This window comes from Equus quagga, chromosome 1 (genome assembly GCF_021613505.1).
Source record: "Equus quagga isolate Etosha38 chromosome 1, UCLA_HA_Equagga_1.0, whole genome shotgun sequence".
Taxonomy (NCBI): Eukaryota; Metazoa; Chordata; class Mammalia; order Perissodactyla; family Equidae; genus Equus; species Equus quagga.
The window spans coordinates 139,106,021-139,118,725 of record NC_060267.1 but is presented as its reverse complement, the minus strand read 5'-3'; the positions used below and the strand labels follow the sequence as shown (position 1 = coordinate 139,118,725).

Below are 12,705 nucleotides of genomic sequence, written 5' to 3'. Positions count from 1 at the left end.
TCACACCCAGACACACACAGAGATAAGTGCAGAGTGTACATGTCCTCCCATGTAAGAGAGTGCCCTGGGACACAAACACGTGTTTATGCACACACAGGTCTCACCCAGGCCTGGCCCAGCCCCAGAGCTATTCTGGGCCAGGCACCAGGCCAGCAAGGTCAGAGACTGCCAGCTCCCAGCAGGCCCCAGCCGCTGTGTCACAGGCCTAAGCCACCTAGCCCCCACCCCCAGCCCAGGCTAAGTCCAAGATGCCCTGGATCCCAGCCTGGCTCCGTGACTGGGGGGGGATCCCTGCTCCCTACCACCTGCTTTCCCAGAGCTGAACCTTGATCCCTGGGGTTTCAGGCTCCAGGAGAGAACCATCCACAGGGTCCCTGGGCCACTGCCAACTGACTCTGCCCGTGGCTTCCAACTCAGAGGCCCTGGAGGCTGGACTGGATCCCTACAGGAAACCCACAGGAGCTAAAAATAGTACACAAGGGACAAACAGAGTTCTGCATGCCAGCATTCACGCCACCATGCATGGAGGAGAGGCTGTCTTACAGGGGAGCCAGACTGGGGAGCCTGGGGGTCCGGAGCTCCACCGCCCCAGACCTGATGGCTCACATGGGGGTGGGGTGCAGGGGGCTATGGGGACTTCGTAAGAACTAGAAACAGTACTGGACATGGGCAGAGCCCTGGGATAAGGGCTGAAGACTGAGTTTGAGGCCCCTGTTCCTCAGTGACCTTAGGAAGGGCACAACCCCTCGCTGGGCCTCAGTTCTTCATGAGTAAACAGGGGAGACAGATAAAAAGGTGGAAAAGGTTTTAGCTTTCAGGATATTCCTCTCCCCACGGCATTTAACACTAGAGAAGTGGAAACAGTACAAATGTTGGGCAGCGGGACATTGATTGAACAAGGTATTGTTGGGTTTCTATACAGTGTAATATCACACTACCTTTAACAATGACAACAATAACTGTAACACCCAGCATTTACTGGAGGCTTCTGCCGTGCAGGTGCCGTGATACTGTAGTTATACCCATTTTACAGACGAGGGATTGAAGCTCAGAGAGATTAAGTAGCCCCCTGAGAGCTCACAGCTGTCAATCTGAGCATGCCCCAGAAGTCTGTTTTAAGCTTTAATAACTTCAGAAGACATAAAGTATAAAGCAACAAATTTACAAGAAACAGGATTTGAAAGTTTAATTACTTAAATTTTCTTTGTGCTAATTTCGTTTTGTGGATTTTGTATAACTTTAACTTTTTTCAGTCAACTTTTCCCGTTTTCAGAGGGCGAAAAAGGAAATTTAAATAATTCAACTTTCAAACGGAGTTTCTTGTAAATTCGTAGCTTTATACTTCTGAGGTTACTGAAGCCTAAAACTGTACCAAGACTTTCGGGATACACTGTTATTCTAAGTCAGTTTGACTTCAGGGCCTGTGTGACAGTATTTGACAGTGTGTTTAGGGTGGGGTGGGGATCGAGGATGCTTGTGTTGGGTAGAAAGCTCTGGGGAAAAGCTATATGATAAGTAGCCTACAGAGAAATCTCAGCTGTATTCAACAGCCTGCAGAGAAGTGGAACCCACTTGGAGCAGTGGCCATCTCAGGCGACAATAGGGACACACATGACCGTATTCCCTCTCAGATTTCTTCATTGGGCTTGCCCCACTTCTTGGATGGAAGGGTGATGAACTTTACAGGAAACAATGACACCCCTCCCCTCCTGGGCTGAGCCATCCCATCAAGGAGAGCCATCATGTTCTCAGCACTCCCATAATCCTTAGTTCACATAATCCTCCTATCAGCTCTATGATGGGAGTCTTGCCCTCTCCATTCCATAGATAAAGACATCAAAGCAGAGAAGAGTAATGGTTTGCCCAAGGCCACTGTCAGGCTCCCTAACCTCAGCCCAGTGCAGCAAGGCCTCTCTGACCCTATGTCCCAAGGGTGACCTCCCTGGCTGGTCAGTGTGGCTTTCCCTAGCCTGGTCCATGACAGATCGCATGAGGAAGTTGGTGGGGGTGGCGGGGTGGGGGGCGGCAAGAGCTACAGCAAGTGATTTGGGCTTTAGTGGACTTCCTCTTTGCCTGACCAGGGAAGCCTGGAAAGGATGGGGTGGCCCAGCATCCCCAGCCCCCAATCTTTACTACCTACTGTCAAGGGTCTCCTCGATAAGTCCATTGGGCCTGCCGTCCTTTGTCAATAGCTCTCCCATTTCCCTGCCTGCCCTATCATCACACAGCCCTGACACCTATGGGTGTCCACAGCTGGCCCTCTGCTCTCTGCAGCAGACTGTCTTGGTCCTTGCTCTTCTATGCACCTCCAGGAAAGATCCCCATGAGGCTCTGGATCTACAGGGTCTCCAGTTCTGAGGGCAGGCCCAAGGCCCAAAGCACCCCAGCCTGAGCAGGTCTCCACCTGTGTCCTTGGTGATGAGGAATACAGCGGCCCAACACCTGGGCTGTTTCTCCAGCACTCAGCAGGCAGGAGATGAATAGTAATGGAAGGAGGGAAAGGAGAGATGTGGGAGGATGGACCAGAGCAGTCTCCCCACCCTAGGCCTCCCCACTCCTGCTTCAAAGTCCTCCCCGGGCCTCCACAGCTCCTCAGATCCTCTCTCCCTCTATCCCTAGGTTGGCAAGGCTTACCCTGGAATGAGGACCAGAGTGCAATGAGGGCCAGCTTCAGTGTGAGGTCAGGGTCAGGGCTCAGACTGGGGCAGAGGCTGAGGGTCAGCCAGGATCAGAAAATGGTCCTCCAGTCCTTCCAGGGGGAACCCACCCTGTCCTGCCGGCTGCAGATACTGGCTCCTTCAGGAACCTTCCATAGCACCTGCAGCTGGCGACTCTGACCATATCATTCCTCTCCCCACCCCCCAGCTCTGGTGTCCAAGGTGATCAGAGCTGCCTCTGGGCAGGAAGCCAGCCCAGAAAGCCCAGGACATCCCTGAGCGCCTGTCACCATGGCGACCTGCCTGCCATGGCCCCCACCCCCACCCCAACCTGGGTCCAGCATGGTTTTTCAAATCCAGAACGTCAGAATGGGAAGGGCCTCCTAGATGAGCAGATTCCAGCCCCTCCCCTTGGCCCAGACGGAGAAACTGAGGCCCCAGTGGGGAAGGGAGGGTGGGACCTGTTGTTCAAGGACCTGACCCCAGCCTGTCCTCCCTCCCCCGCACTCCCACCCCTATGTCGGACCAGGTTGGGTTAGGGGAGGAGGGCAGTCTGGAGTCTGATCTCCCGGGAGCGGGGCGGGCCCTCCACCCACCGTGATGTGGGTGCGAGCAGCACAGAAACCAGACACCGACGATGAATAAATGATGCCCGCTCGCAGCCTGCGACCAGATCGCCACCGCCGAGCGCCGGCTGGCCAGCGGGCAGTCACAGAGCCACCCCTGCCGGCGGCCTCCCTCCGCTCCCCGACCTGCGGCCGAGGCCTGGCGGCGCGAAGATGGCGGGGCGGCGGCGAGGCGCGGGGCCCCTCTGGGCGCTGGGCGGCGCCGCGCTGGGGGTTTGCCTCGCGGGGGTCGCCGGGCAGCTGGTGGAGGTGAGGCGGGGCGGCGCGGAGGGGCGCGGGGTGGTGTCATCGTCCAGGCAGAGGGTGGGGGGCGCCTTTCTGACCGGGAGCCGGCTTTTTCCCCTCCTCTTGCCTTAGGAGACCTGGCTTAATGGGGTGACACAGCCCTGCCCCGAGCGCTTCTAGGCTGTGAGGGAGACAGCCCCCAATGGTCTGACGGGAGGGCACTACCCCTGATTTCAGGAGTATTAGCCTGATAGGGGAGACTGGCTCTGATTTTAGGGATCCCCAGTCTCCCTGAGAATACAGCCTTGCCCTGTCTGCTGTGGGACGCTCAGCCCCAGTCCTCTAGTCTTTGGTCTGATGGGGGCAGGGAGGGCATAGTCCTTGGTTTCAGCGACCTCTAGTCTCAGAGGGGAGATGTAGGCCCTAATCTTAGGGTGTGCTGGTGTGCTGGAAGAAACAGCTTCTGTCTCCAGAGATCCTGCAGGGTCCCCTGTCTAAAGGGGGAGACACAACCTTGGGAAGGAGGTGAGGGCATTCCACGCTGGAGGGTGGGGGCAGGAGGATGAGGAGCCCCTTTATGGAGCAGCCATGTGTTGAGTCTGACTCCATGCGGAGCACTAGGTCCTGGAGGGGAGGGGCAGGCAGGGCAGGACCCAGGGACTCGGAGGACTTACTCGGTCTGGTGGTAACGGGGAGCTAGCAAAGGTTTCTGAGCAGAGTCATGATGGGTCCTGGTTTGGAAGGAGGAGAAAAATTGGAAGAGGTACATAGTTGGGAGAACTGGGAGGAGCTGCTGAGATAGCCCAGGAAGAGGTGAGGAGGATGGCTGAGGTGGTTGGCCAGGAGCTTGGCTGGGCCAGGAAGGGCTGAGAGGGCAAGGGTGGGGACATCTGCAGCCTCTCTGGTCTCTCTGGACCCCATTCCTGCTGAGCCAGGAAGGGGAGCCAAAGAGGCAGACAGGACCCAGAATTCTGGAGCATGAGGCCAGAGGGAGTAGGCCCCAGAGGTGAGCCAGGGAGAAGTAGGGGATGGAGCCTGTGCAGGCAGGGGTGGAGTGGAGAGAGCAGAGGAAGAGAAGTGCAAGAGACAGGAGGCACCCAGGAGAACCCTTGAGGGACAGGTGGTAGGGGACAGGATGGGAGATGGAGGACAGACCCATACTGGGGGTCTGAGGGACATGGGAAGACAGCCCTGCACCCCAATGCTAGCCTGTCCCTGCTGCTGACCAAGGGGTGTGATTAGAAGGCTGGGCTGGAGTCAGATGTCAGCTCCAGTGTCCCTGTAAGGGGAGCCAGGCTGGCTTGAGCCCCATGGAATGTACTTGGGCCCCTCACCAGCTGCCCTGAGGCCTCGGGTGCAGAAACTCAGTTGGCCTGGGTATAGGAGAAGCCTGAGGGTGGGGGTCGAGTCAATTCTGAGCCAAGGACTCTTCCCCCCCAGCACCCAGGAGCATGTCTTCTCCCAGCTCATCAAGGGAAATTGCATTTGGACTCCATCTGCCTGCCAGCTGCCTACAGCCTGAGCAAGGGCCTGGCCAAGCCCAGGGGATCGAGGGAAGCACCAGAAAGATGGGCAGGGCGGAGTTCACACCCCCCACTACCCCAGCCCCTACAGGCACCACCCTCCATCTGGCTGGAAGGCTCTGATGCAAGCCAGGACCTCCAAGCTTCAGAGTTCAGACCCCAAGCAGTACCCACCACAAGGAGATGCCTGACTGTTACCTGTTACCTGTTACCCTCCACCCAAGATCCCTATTGGGGTGAGAGCACAGGCTCAATTCCACCCAGAACAAAGCTGGAACAAGAATGTGTCAGGAGTGAGCTCTCAGCTGCCCAGGCTCAGAATCTGAGATCCTTACTCTGGCCCTCCAAGTCTTCCAGTCATACCACCCAGCCAGGCCAACACACTAAGCCTTAGAATCAGGGCCCAAACCCTGGCCCTGACACTACAGAGGTGTGCCCAACCACACCCACATGTACTCCAACCACACGTGTTGCCCCATACCCACAAATGTGTGCCCATTCCCATATGTGTGCTCCAATCCCATATGTATGCCCCAGCCCCACACACGTTCCCTGAACCTACACATGTGCCTGACCCCACACGCATGTTCCTCAACCCCATATACATGTGTCTGACCCCACAAATGGATCCAGGCCACTGGGATGATGCCGAAGAGCCGTGTCTTCTTGTTAATTTTACGACTCAGGTTGGGTAGAGAGAGCTTCCCAAATAGCCCTGGAAACACCTCACTCAAGTTACTAATGAAGAGAGTGGGGCCCAGAGAAAAGAAGGCTCCCACCCCAGTTCACCCTGGTGAGGAGAAAAAAACTGGGGAATCGTGTACCCACCCCAGGAGCACAGACCCTCTGGGTTCCCTGGGGCAGGCTCCTGATCCTTTCTGAGCGTCCCCAACATAGACTGAAGGGGGCTCTTCATTAGATAAGGAGTACCTGGCTTGTGGCAGGTGCCCAGTCCACGCTTATGGAAAGACTGGATGGATGGTCAGTTGGGCTGTGGGTTATCTTTCCTGCCCAGAGAGCCAGAAGAGACTCCTCATGTCGGTCCTTATGTGGTTAATGAAGGGATAATGTATTGCACAAATGCCCCAGGGTCCTCTCTCCCTCCAAGCACTAACCCTCATCCACACCCCTCTGCGAAACTCGGTGACAGAGATGAATCATATCTCTCTTAGCCTTGCAGGTCAGGGACAAGTCTTGCTCAGAATCCCCAGAGCAGGGGGCCATGTCCACTCAGACTCCAGGGCAGGGCCATGTCCCATAGACCCCCAGGGTGGAGCCATGTCCCTTCAGCTCCTCAGGGCAGGGTGGTGTCCCAGGCTGTGCTGTGCTCTGCTCAGCCTTGCTCCAGCCATGCTTACATCTTTTGGCCTCCAGGTGTCGCTGCTGTGTTGCAGACAAACTATCTAGTCCTGTCCTGTGAGGACTCTGGCCTAGCCTTCTCGTCAGAGGTGGTGACTCCGGTAGGACATGCAACTGTTGAGGCACCTGGTGTGGGTCCTGGCCAGGCAGGAGAGCCACAGGGCACTGACTCCGGCTCCACACCCCACCCCACCACACTGAGGGTAGCAAGAGCAAAGTTCCCCAGGGCAGCACAGGCCTTGCCTTGTCTCTGGCCTTGGTCCTGAGACCCCATCTGCTTTTGTGGGGCCAGGACTGGAGTGAAGGAGAGGCCTGCAGGCTGCCTGCAGGGGCCTTGAACCTGATTGCCCCTCCGGGCCTCAGTTTCCCCAAGCATCAAGCACCCTCACCCTCCAATCCCCAGCTCCACAGTTCTGAGGCTCTGCTCTCTTCTCTTGTTCTAAATCTGGAACTTCCTAAGGTCTAGGGTGTTGGCTGTGAATGTATAAGACACTTGATTCTAGGAGATTCTGAAATGCTTGAGCTGAGTCCTTGCTGAGACCTGGGCCTCTCTTGGCCCAGTCCCAACCCCCGGCCTCTGCCTGGCTCACTCCCCTCTTTCCCGACTCACAGCCCAGCACGGCCCCGCCCAAGCCCAAGCCGCCCCCGCTGACCAAGGAGACCGTGGTGTTCTGGGACATGCGCCTGTGGCACGTGGTGGGCATCTTCTCGCTCTTCGTGCTGTCCATCAGTGAGTAGCTGCTCCCTGCCCTCCCCACCACACCACAGCGGGAGCACAGCACCCCCCTGCCCCAGCACTACCCCCAGGGGTTCAGAGCAGCAATTCCGGGCAGTGCAAGCAGGCCAGGCGCCCACAGGAGGCCCGCTGTGGTTTCTGGCACCTCTTGATCCACACAAAGTCCCTGTGGAGGGCTGACAGGCCAGTGGTGACCTGAAGTTTCAATTCTGCCCAACCGGGGAAGCAGCCACATGGCAATTATGGTAATTACAGGGGACTCCACTGAACCAGGACAGGACGTGTCATTTTTCCCTATCGCTGGCCTCCTGATGCTTTTCCGGCAGTTTGGCCAGCTTAAAGGGCCCACACCCAGGGGCCCCACCAAGGCCACCCTTAGTTGCAGCTCAGCCCAGAGGCTCCCCAGACACCTAGCAGATGTGACTCCCAGGCTGCAAACCTTGCCTTGTCAAATACTATTTCCCTGGAACGACTCACACCCACCTCCATTAAAAACAGGAGACCCTTTCCTCCCTTGGCACTGGGAGCTGCTTGATGCAAAGTTGCAAAAGAAATGGGCGTGGCATGTTCCCTTCAGTCGTCCTTCTGGAGGTGGGGGGTCTGAGGTTGGGGAAAGAGGTCAGGGAAATGCCAGCTGGGTGGGCAAGGCCACCATGGCACAAAGCAGAGTCTGACAGAAGTTCCTACAAGGTCGGGTAGGGGGGTTGGGGGATGCAGGCAGAGAAAGGAAAGAAAACCCACTCGCCCTGCAAAGGCTTCAGAGAGGAGGGGTCCTCTGAGTGCAGTTCTGAGGGAAGATGGGTGGGGTTTTGGCAGGTGGGCTACTGGGAGGGCATTCCAGGCAGAGGGGATGGTGTGCGCAGAGGTGGGAGGAAACAGCCTCCACACAAGCTCTCAGATAACCCCTAGAGGACAGTTACTGAGCACACCTTGGGCTGGGGGCTAAAGCGGCATTTAAGTTCTAGCCAGAGCTGTCCTGGGATGAGGTCCCTGGAGGGCAGGGCTGACCGCAAAGGGCCATCCACATGTGGGGGCTCCAAGGGAGAGAAGCACACCTGATTTGCACGTGCTTCTCCTGGCACCGGAAGTGCCCTCCCAAGGGAAAATATCCACCTCGTACCATCATTTCTTCACAGCTCCAGTGGGAGCAGGATCTGAGCAAGAGGCTACTCAGGCCTCTCTATGGAGGTCCCACAGACAGACAGGTGTGGCTGTAGCCTCAGCCCAGGTGTCAAGAGAGGGGCACAACCCTCAGCACCAAGAGGCAGGGTTGGGTGGGGGCATCTGCTCTGCAGGGGCCATAGAAACAATCTGGGGTGCAGATCCAGGAGCAGCTCTGGGGGGCCCCAGGAGTAGAGCTGAGAGCACTGTGGGGCCTCGAAACACGCAATGGCCTCTCTCAGGCTCTGCTCAGCCTCAGATGGTGGAGGTGCCTGAGGCCACATGAGAAAATTGCAGTATCAGAGCCAAGGAGGCACTTGGACATCAACCACACAGAACAACTCCTATTCCTAACCCCATTTCCTAGAAGAGGGCAAGGGCTAGTCCCACAGGCCCCAGAGCAGCAGGTCAGCACCTACTGCCCTCCATGCAGAGCTCTAGGGAGTAGGGATGACACAGCTCCATCTCCTGGGCAGGAAATATCTTTCCTGCTTCCCAGTCCGCTTGGGCCTAGGCAGTGCAGCTCTAGGGGAGCATCACCCCCAGAGCCTTGTGGAGAGGCTGGGGTTGGATGGGGTGCCTCTGGGGGATCTCCTTCAGCCCAGGGACTCATATCCCAAGCCCCTGCCTGGGCCCTGGAACTCGATCCAAGACACTTTGTTTCTCTCCTTCTTTGAAGGGAAGCAACCAGGCCAGGCTGGGTAGGACAAGCCTGGAATGAGGGGCTGTGTTTGAGCCCCACTCTGGCTGCCAATAGCTGCCCTCTGAGCTCTCTTCTTTGTGGATAGCCTGAATGGGCATGGTCCTGAGGAGGTGCCTGGTGGCCGGCTGGAAGGGGTGGCCCAAGCCAGTAGGGTCAGGGTGGGGGACCAACCTTGAGCCTCAGGCATACACACAGAGATCCGGAGAAGACCAGAACCAGCTCTTTGGCTAAGTAAGGCCTGCTGTCTACTCAGGTCTACCCGTGGACAGCCATGTACAGTCAGACCTACTGCTGAGGTTCTGGTGCAGTGCTCCCCAGCTCCCCCATCCATTCATTCAGGAGTCCAGTCCCGTCCTCAGCAGCAAAGGCTTTGAGACCATCTCATCCATTCATTCATTTTTTTCTTTCATTCTGTGAGTCTGGGTGAGACTCAGTAGGGCCACAATATTTGGTTTAAGAGGTTGCACAAGATGACCCCAGAGGGTTCTCCAGCCCAGGCCACGTAGGTCTGATCCATCTTCCCCAAAATAGGCCTGGCTTGTCCTGCCTGGCCCTCCTGTCCCCGGGAGTCTGCCAGGAAGCTATGTCTGGTCATCTGATTTATAATAGGAAGCAGCTCCATCCCCTTCCCTGAGGCTGGGGCCAAGGTGGTCAGACTGTGGGGGCCTTAGAAAAATAAACTCAGTCCGTCTGGGTCCTGGCAGCCCTGCTCTGCCATGCCCATCACTAGACAGGCCAGCTCCATGCTCTGGCCCAGCTTGCGTGGGTGCAGCTGCCCTCAGCTGGAAAATGGCTCCTGGAATAACTTGGTCTGAGGTGAACGCCCCAGGGCAAGGTCTGTGCTCTCTCACCGGTTCTTGCAGCCAGGAGGAGCCCAGGCTTGTCCTCAGGGAGGTTGAGGAGGATGCAGCCATGTCCTCCAGTGTCTGAAGCAGCTCTGGTCCTGCTCTCAGGAGCCTGGGGAGGAAAAACTAGGATGCACTAGGAGCCCAGAGGCTTGCATGGAAGCACAGGACAGTCTCCAAGAAGTTGGAGCTGGAGCCATAGGGCAGCCCTCTGCCCTGCCCTCTGGGAACTCTCAGTCTAGTCAGAAGGACCCTCAGGACCAGGGCCAGCGATGGGGCTAATGCAAAATGAAAACATGAGACCCATTGTTCAAAAATTATTACGAATTTCAAGATAGTGACCGCAGAGTAATATATTAAACCAAGCACAAGGCCCTTCTAAGAGGGGGCCCTGTGTGACTGTACGAAGCCAGCCCCGCTTAGGAAAGATAGCTTGGAAATCCCAGAGCCCACAGGGGTTTTGTCAAGATGTGGAGCCTCCTGCTGCAGTCTCTGGGTAAGACACACATAGGTAGGCAGAGGCAGGCCTAAAGTTGGGTACCACTCCTGAGGTGTCCAAGCTCCGGCCCCGGCCAAGCCTGCTCTGTCCCTGCTACAGTTATCACTCTGTGCTGTGTCTTCAATTGCCGCGTGCCACGGACCCGGAAGGAGATTGAAGCCCGGTACCTGCAGCGAAAGGCAGCCAAGATGTACACGGACAAACTGGAGACTGTGCCACCCCTCAACGAGCTCACAGAAATCCCTGGAGGTGAGCAGGCCCGAGCCCCCAGCCCCACCACCATCCAACCTTGCTGAGCCAATCAGCTCCTCAGCCCTGCTGCCCAGTGTCCTTCCTCCCAGCCCCCTGCAGCAGGTTCAGGGGGACCCAGCCCTGTTTCTGGAGACAAGAGCACAGAAACGGGTCAGAGAGAGGCAGGTAAAACAAGGAGCTATTCTGCAGGTGGGAGAGGTTTGGAATGAGTGAAGGGCTGGCATGGGAGGCTCTGCTGCAGGCCCTGGGACCCTGCCTTCCTCCTGCCACACATCTCTTTCCTCTCCCCCACAGAGGACAAGAAGAAGAAGAAGAAGGACAGCGTGGACACAGTGGCTATCAAGGTAGAGGAGGATGAGAAGAACGAGGCCAAGAAGAAGAAAGGAGAGAAATGAGGAGAGCGTCCTGGAGGTGGAGCTGGGGTTGGCAGGCCCTGGGGCTCAAGTCCTGGCCAGGATCCAGGCACCTTAGACTCCAAGCTCATCCATGGACCATAGAGGTTGCAGAACATCTTCTCCCTGCTCAGAAGGGGAGCTGGGGTCCATGGCCACGTCCTTATGGCCCATTGGGGCAGGGACAAGACTGCACCAGCTGTCTGACCTCCCAGCCTGGACTCCACTATTTTCACCCCATCCACATGGCCACTCAGCAACACTGGTCTTGGGCCACTGTCCTGCAGATCCAGAGCAGCCTCACACCTACCCAGGCATGCCTCTGTCCCACTCCTTCTGCCAGGAACAGCAGTGGCTAAAGGAGTAACAGGATGTGGGTTCCCTTCTGGAAGGGGATGGCTGAACTGGATAGGCTAAGGTATAAGGTCATCCCCAGGCTGGTCACTAGGAGAGAGAGGGTCACTGGAGGGGGTTGTGGCAGCAAGAGGTTCTCGGATTTGGCTAGAGAGCAGCCCTGGTGGGGAGCCATGCTCCAAGCCTGGCATGGGTTCTTGCTGAAGTGGGTGAGCAGAGGTGGCCCAGAAGCAGGAGAACCCCAGTCCAGCAGATACCAAGCTCAGGCAATGGGGTGCGCTTGTTTTACACATTGTGATGGGGCTGAGGCTGCCAGGGGGTGAGGCCCAGGGGCTCGGGGCTGGGGGCTGCAGGCATGCAGAGGACGAGGCCAGCAGGCCAGAGGAAGACAGCGCCCCTTCTTGGGAATCCAGGGAATATTTGAGAAGCCAAGAGGGACCTTGGGCTGCCCTGGTAGCCCTTCCTATGCTCAGCTGTGGGGGCCACAGGGCCCTAGGGGATCACCACAGCAGGCAGTTAGGGCTTGAGGCAGCAGCCAGCCTTCTACCTGCTGAATATAACAGCAGGCAGTGCCTCTTCCGCCATTCTCAACTGTGTTGCCTAAAGGAAGCGCGGCTGGCCAGAAGCAAACGCCACCTGAGGACTGCCTCCTTGGGGATGGGAGATGCAGACGGGTTTCCAGATGGCAGTGAATGTCAGCTGAGGCGCCCAGACCTGGGCCTAGAGACTGAGGAGACACCAGAGAAGGTTTCTGAGCCAGGGGAGGTGCTGGAAAAGCTCACGCTGCCTCTGCAGCCTGCAAAGACGTGTAAATAAAGCTGAGTGCCTTCTCCTACCCGAGTGCCTGCTCGTACCTGAGTGACCTGAGACGACCCTTAGCCTGTCCCCATCCCTCAGCATTTATATGGAGGGTGATGCAGCAATCCGTGACAGGTGGTGCAGGCCAGGTTGAAGTTCCCTCCCTGACTTTTCTCCCAGCCTCAGTTAGGATGAGCTGGAGGGGGAGACGGTGGCCAAGAGGCTGCGGGGCAGCTGCAACCAGCTGGGCCCAGGCCTGCTTGCACTCCGCTCTCCTCCACTCCACCCCGTGGCTTTCAATAGGCCTTTGACGGTCTGAGCCTGGTGCTGGGGACACAGAGTCGTCAAGCCTGGATCATTATTATACAAGGGCAAAGATCCAGGCTGACATGGGGGAAGGAGCACAGGGTCTTGGAGCAGCAAGGGGCGAGAGACGGCAGAAGGCCCTGCTGTGGAAGCTGAGTACTCACGCTGCCACCAGGTGGGAACGGGTGGCTAACCTATGGGCTATGGGCTTCTCATATATAGGGTTGTGGCAAGGTCATTCCACCCATACAGGCCAGAGCCATCATGTG

At 57.3% G+C, this 12,705-nt stretch overlaps 1 protein-coding gene across 1 annotated transcript; it reads left to right on the top strand.

Moving 5' to 3' along the window:
- Positions 1–3,404: 3,404 nt before the first annotated feature.
- TMIE (transmembrane inner ear) lies at positions 3,405–12,063 on the top strand. Its single transcript, XM_046643999.1, has 4 exons — positions 3,405–3,532; positions 7,003–7,120; positions 10,434–10,583; positions 10,881–12,063. Exons 1-4 carry the CDS (start codon positions 3,437–3,439, stop codon positions 10,979–10,981), a joined length of 465 nt encoding a protein of 154 aa, XP_046499955.1. The 5' UTR covers positions 3,405–3,436; the 3' UTR covers positions 10,982–12,063.
- Positions 12,064–12,705: the final 642 nt, after the last annotated feature.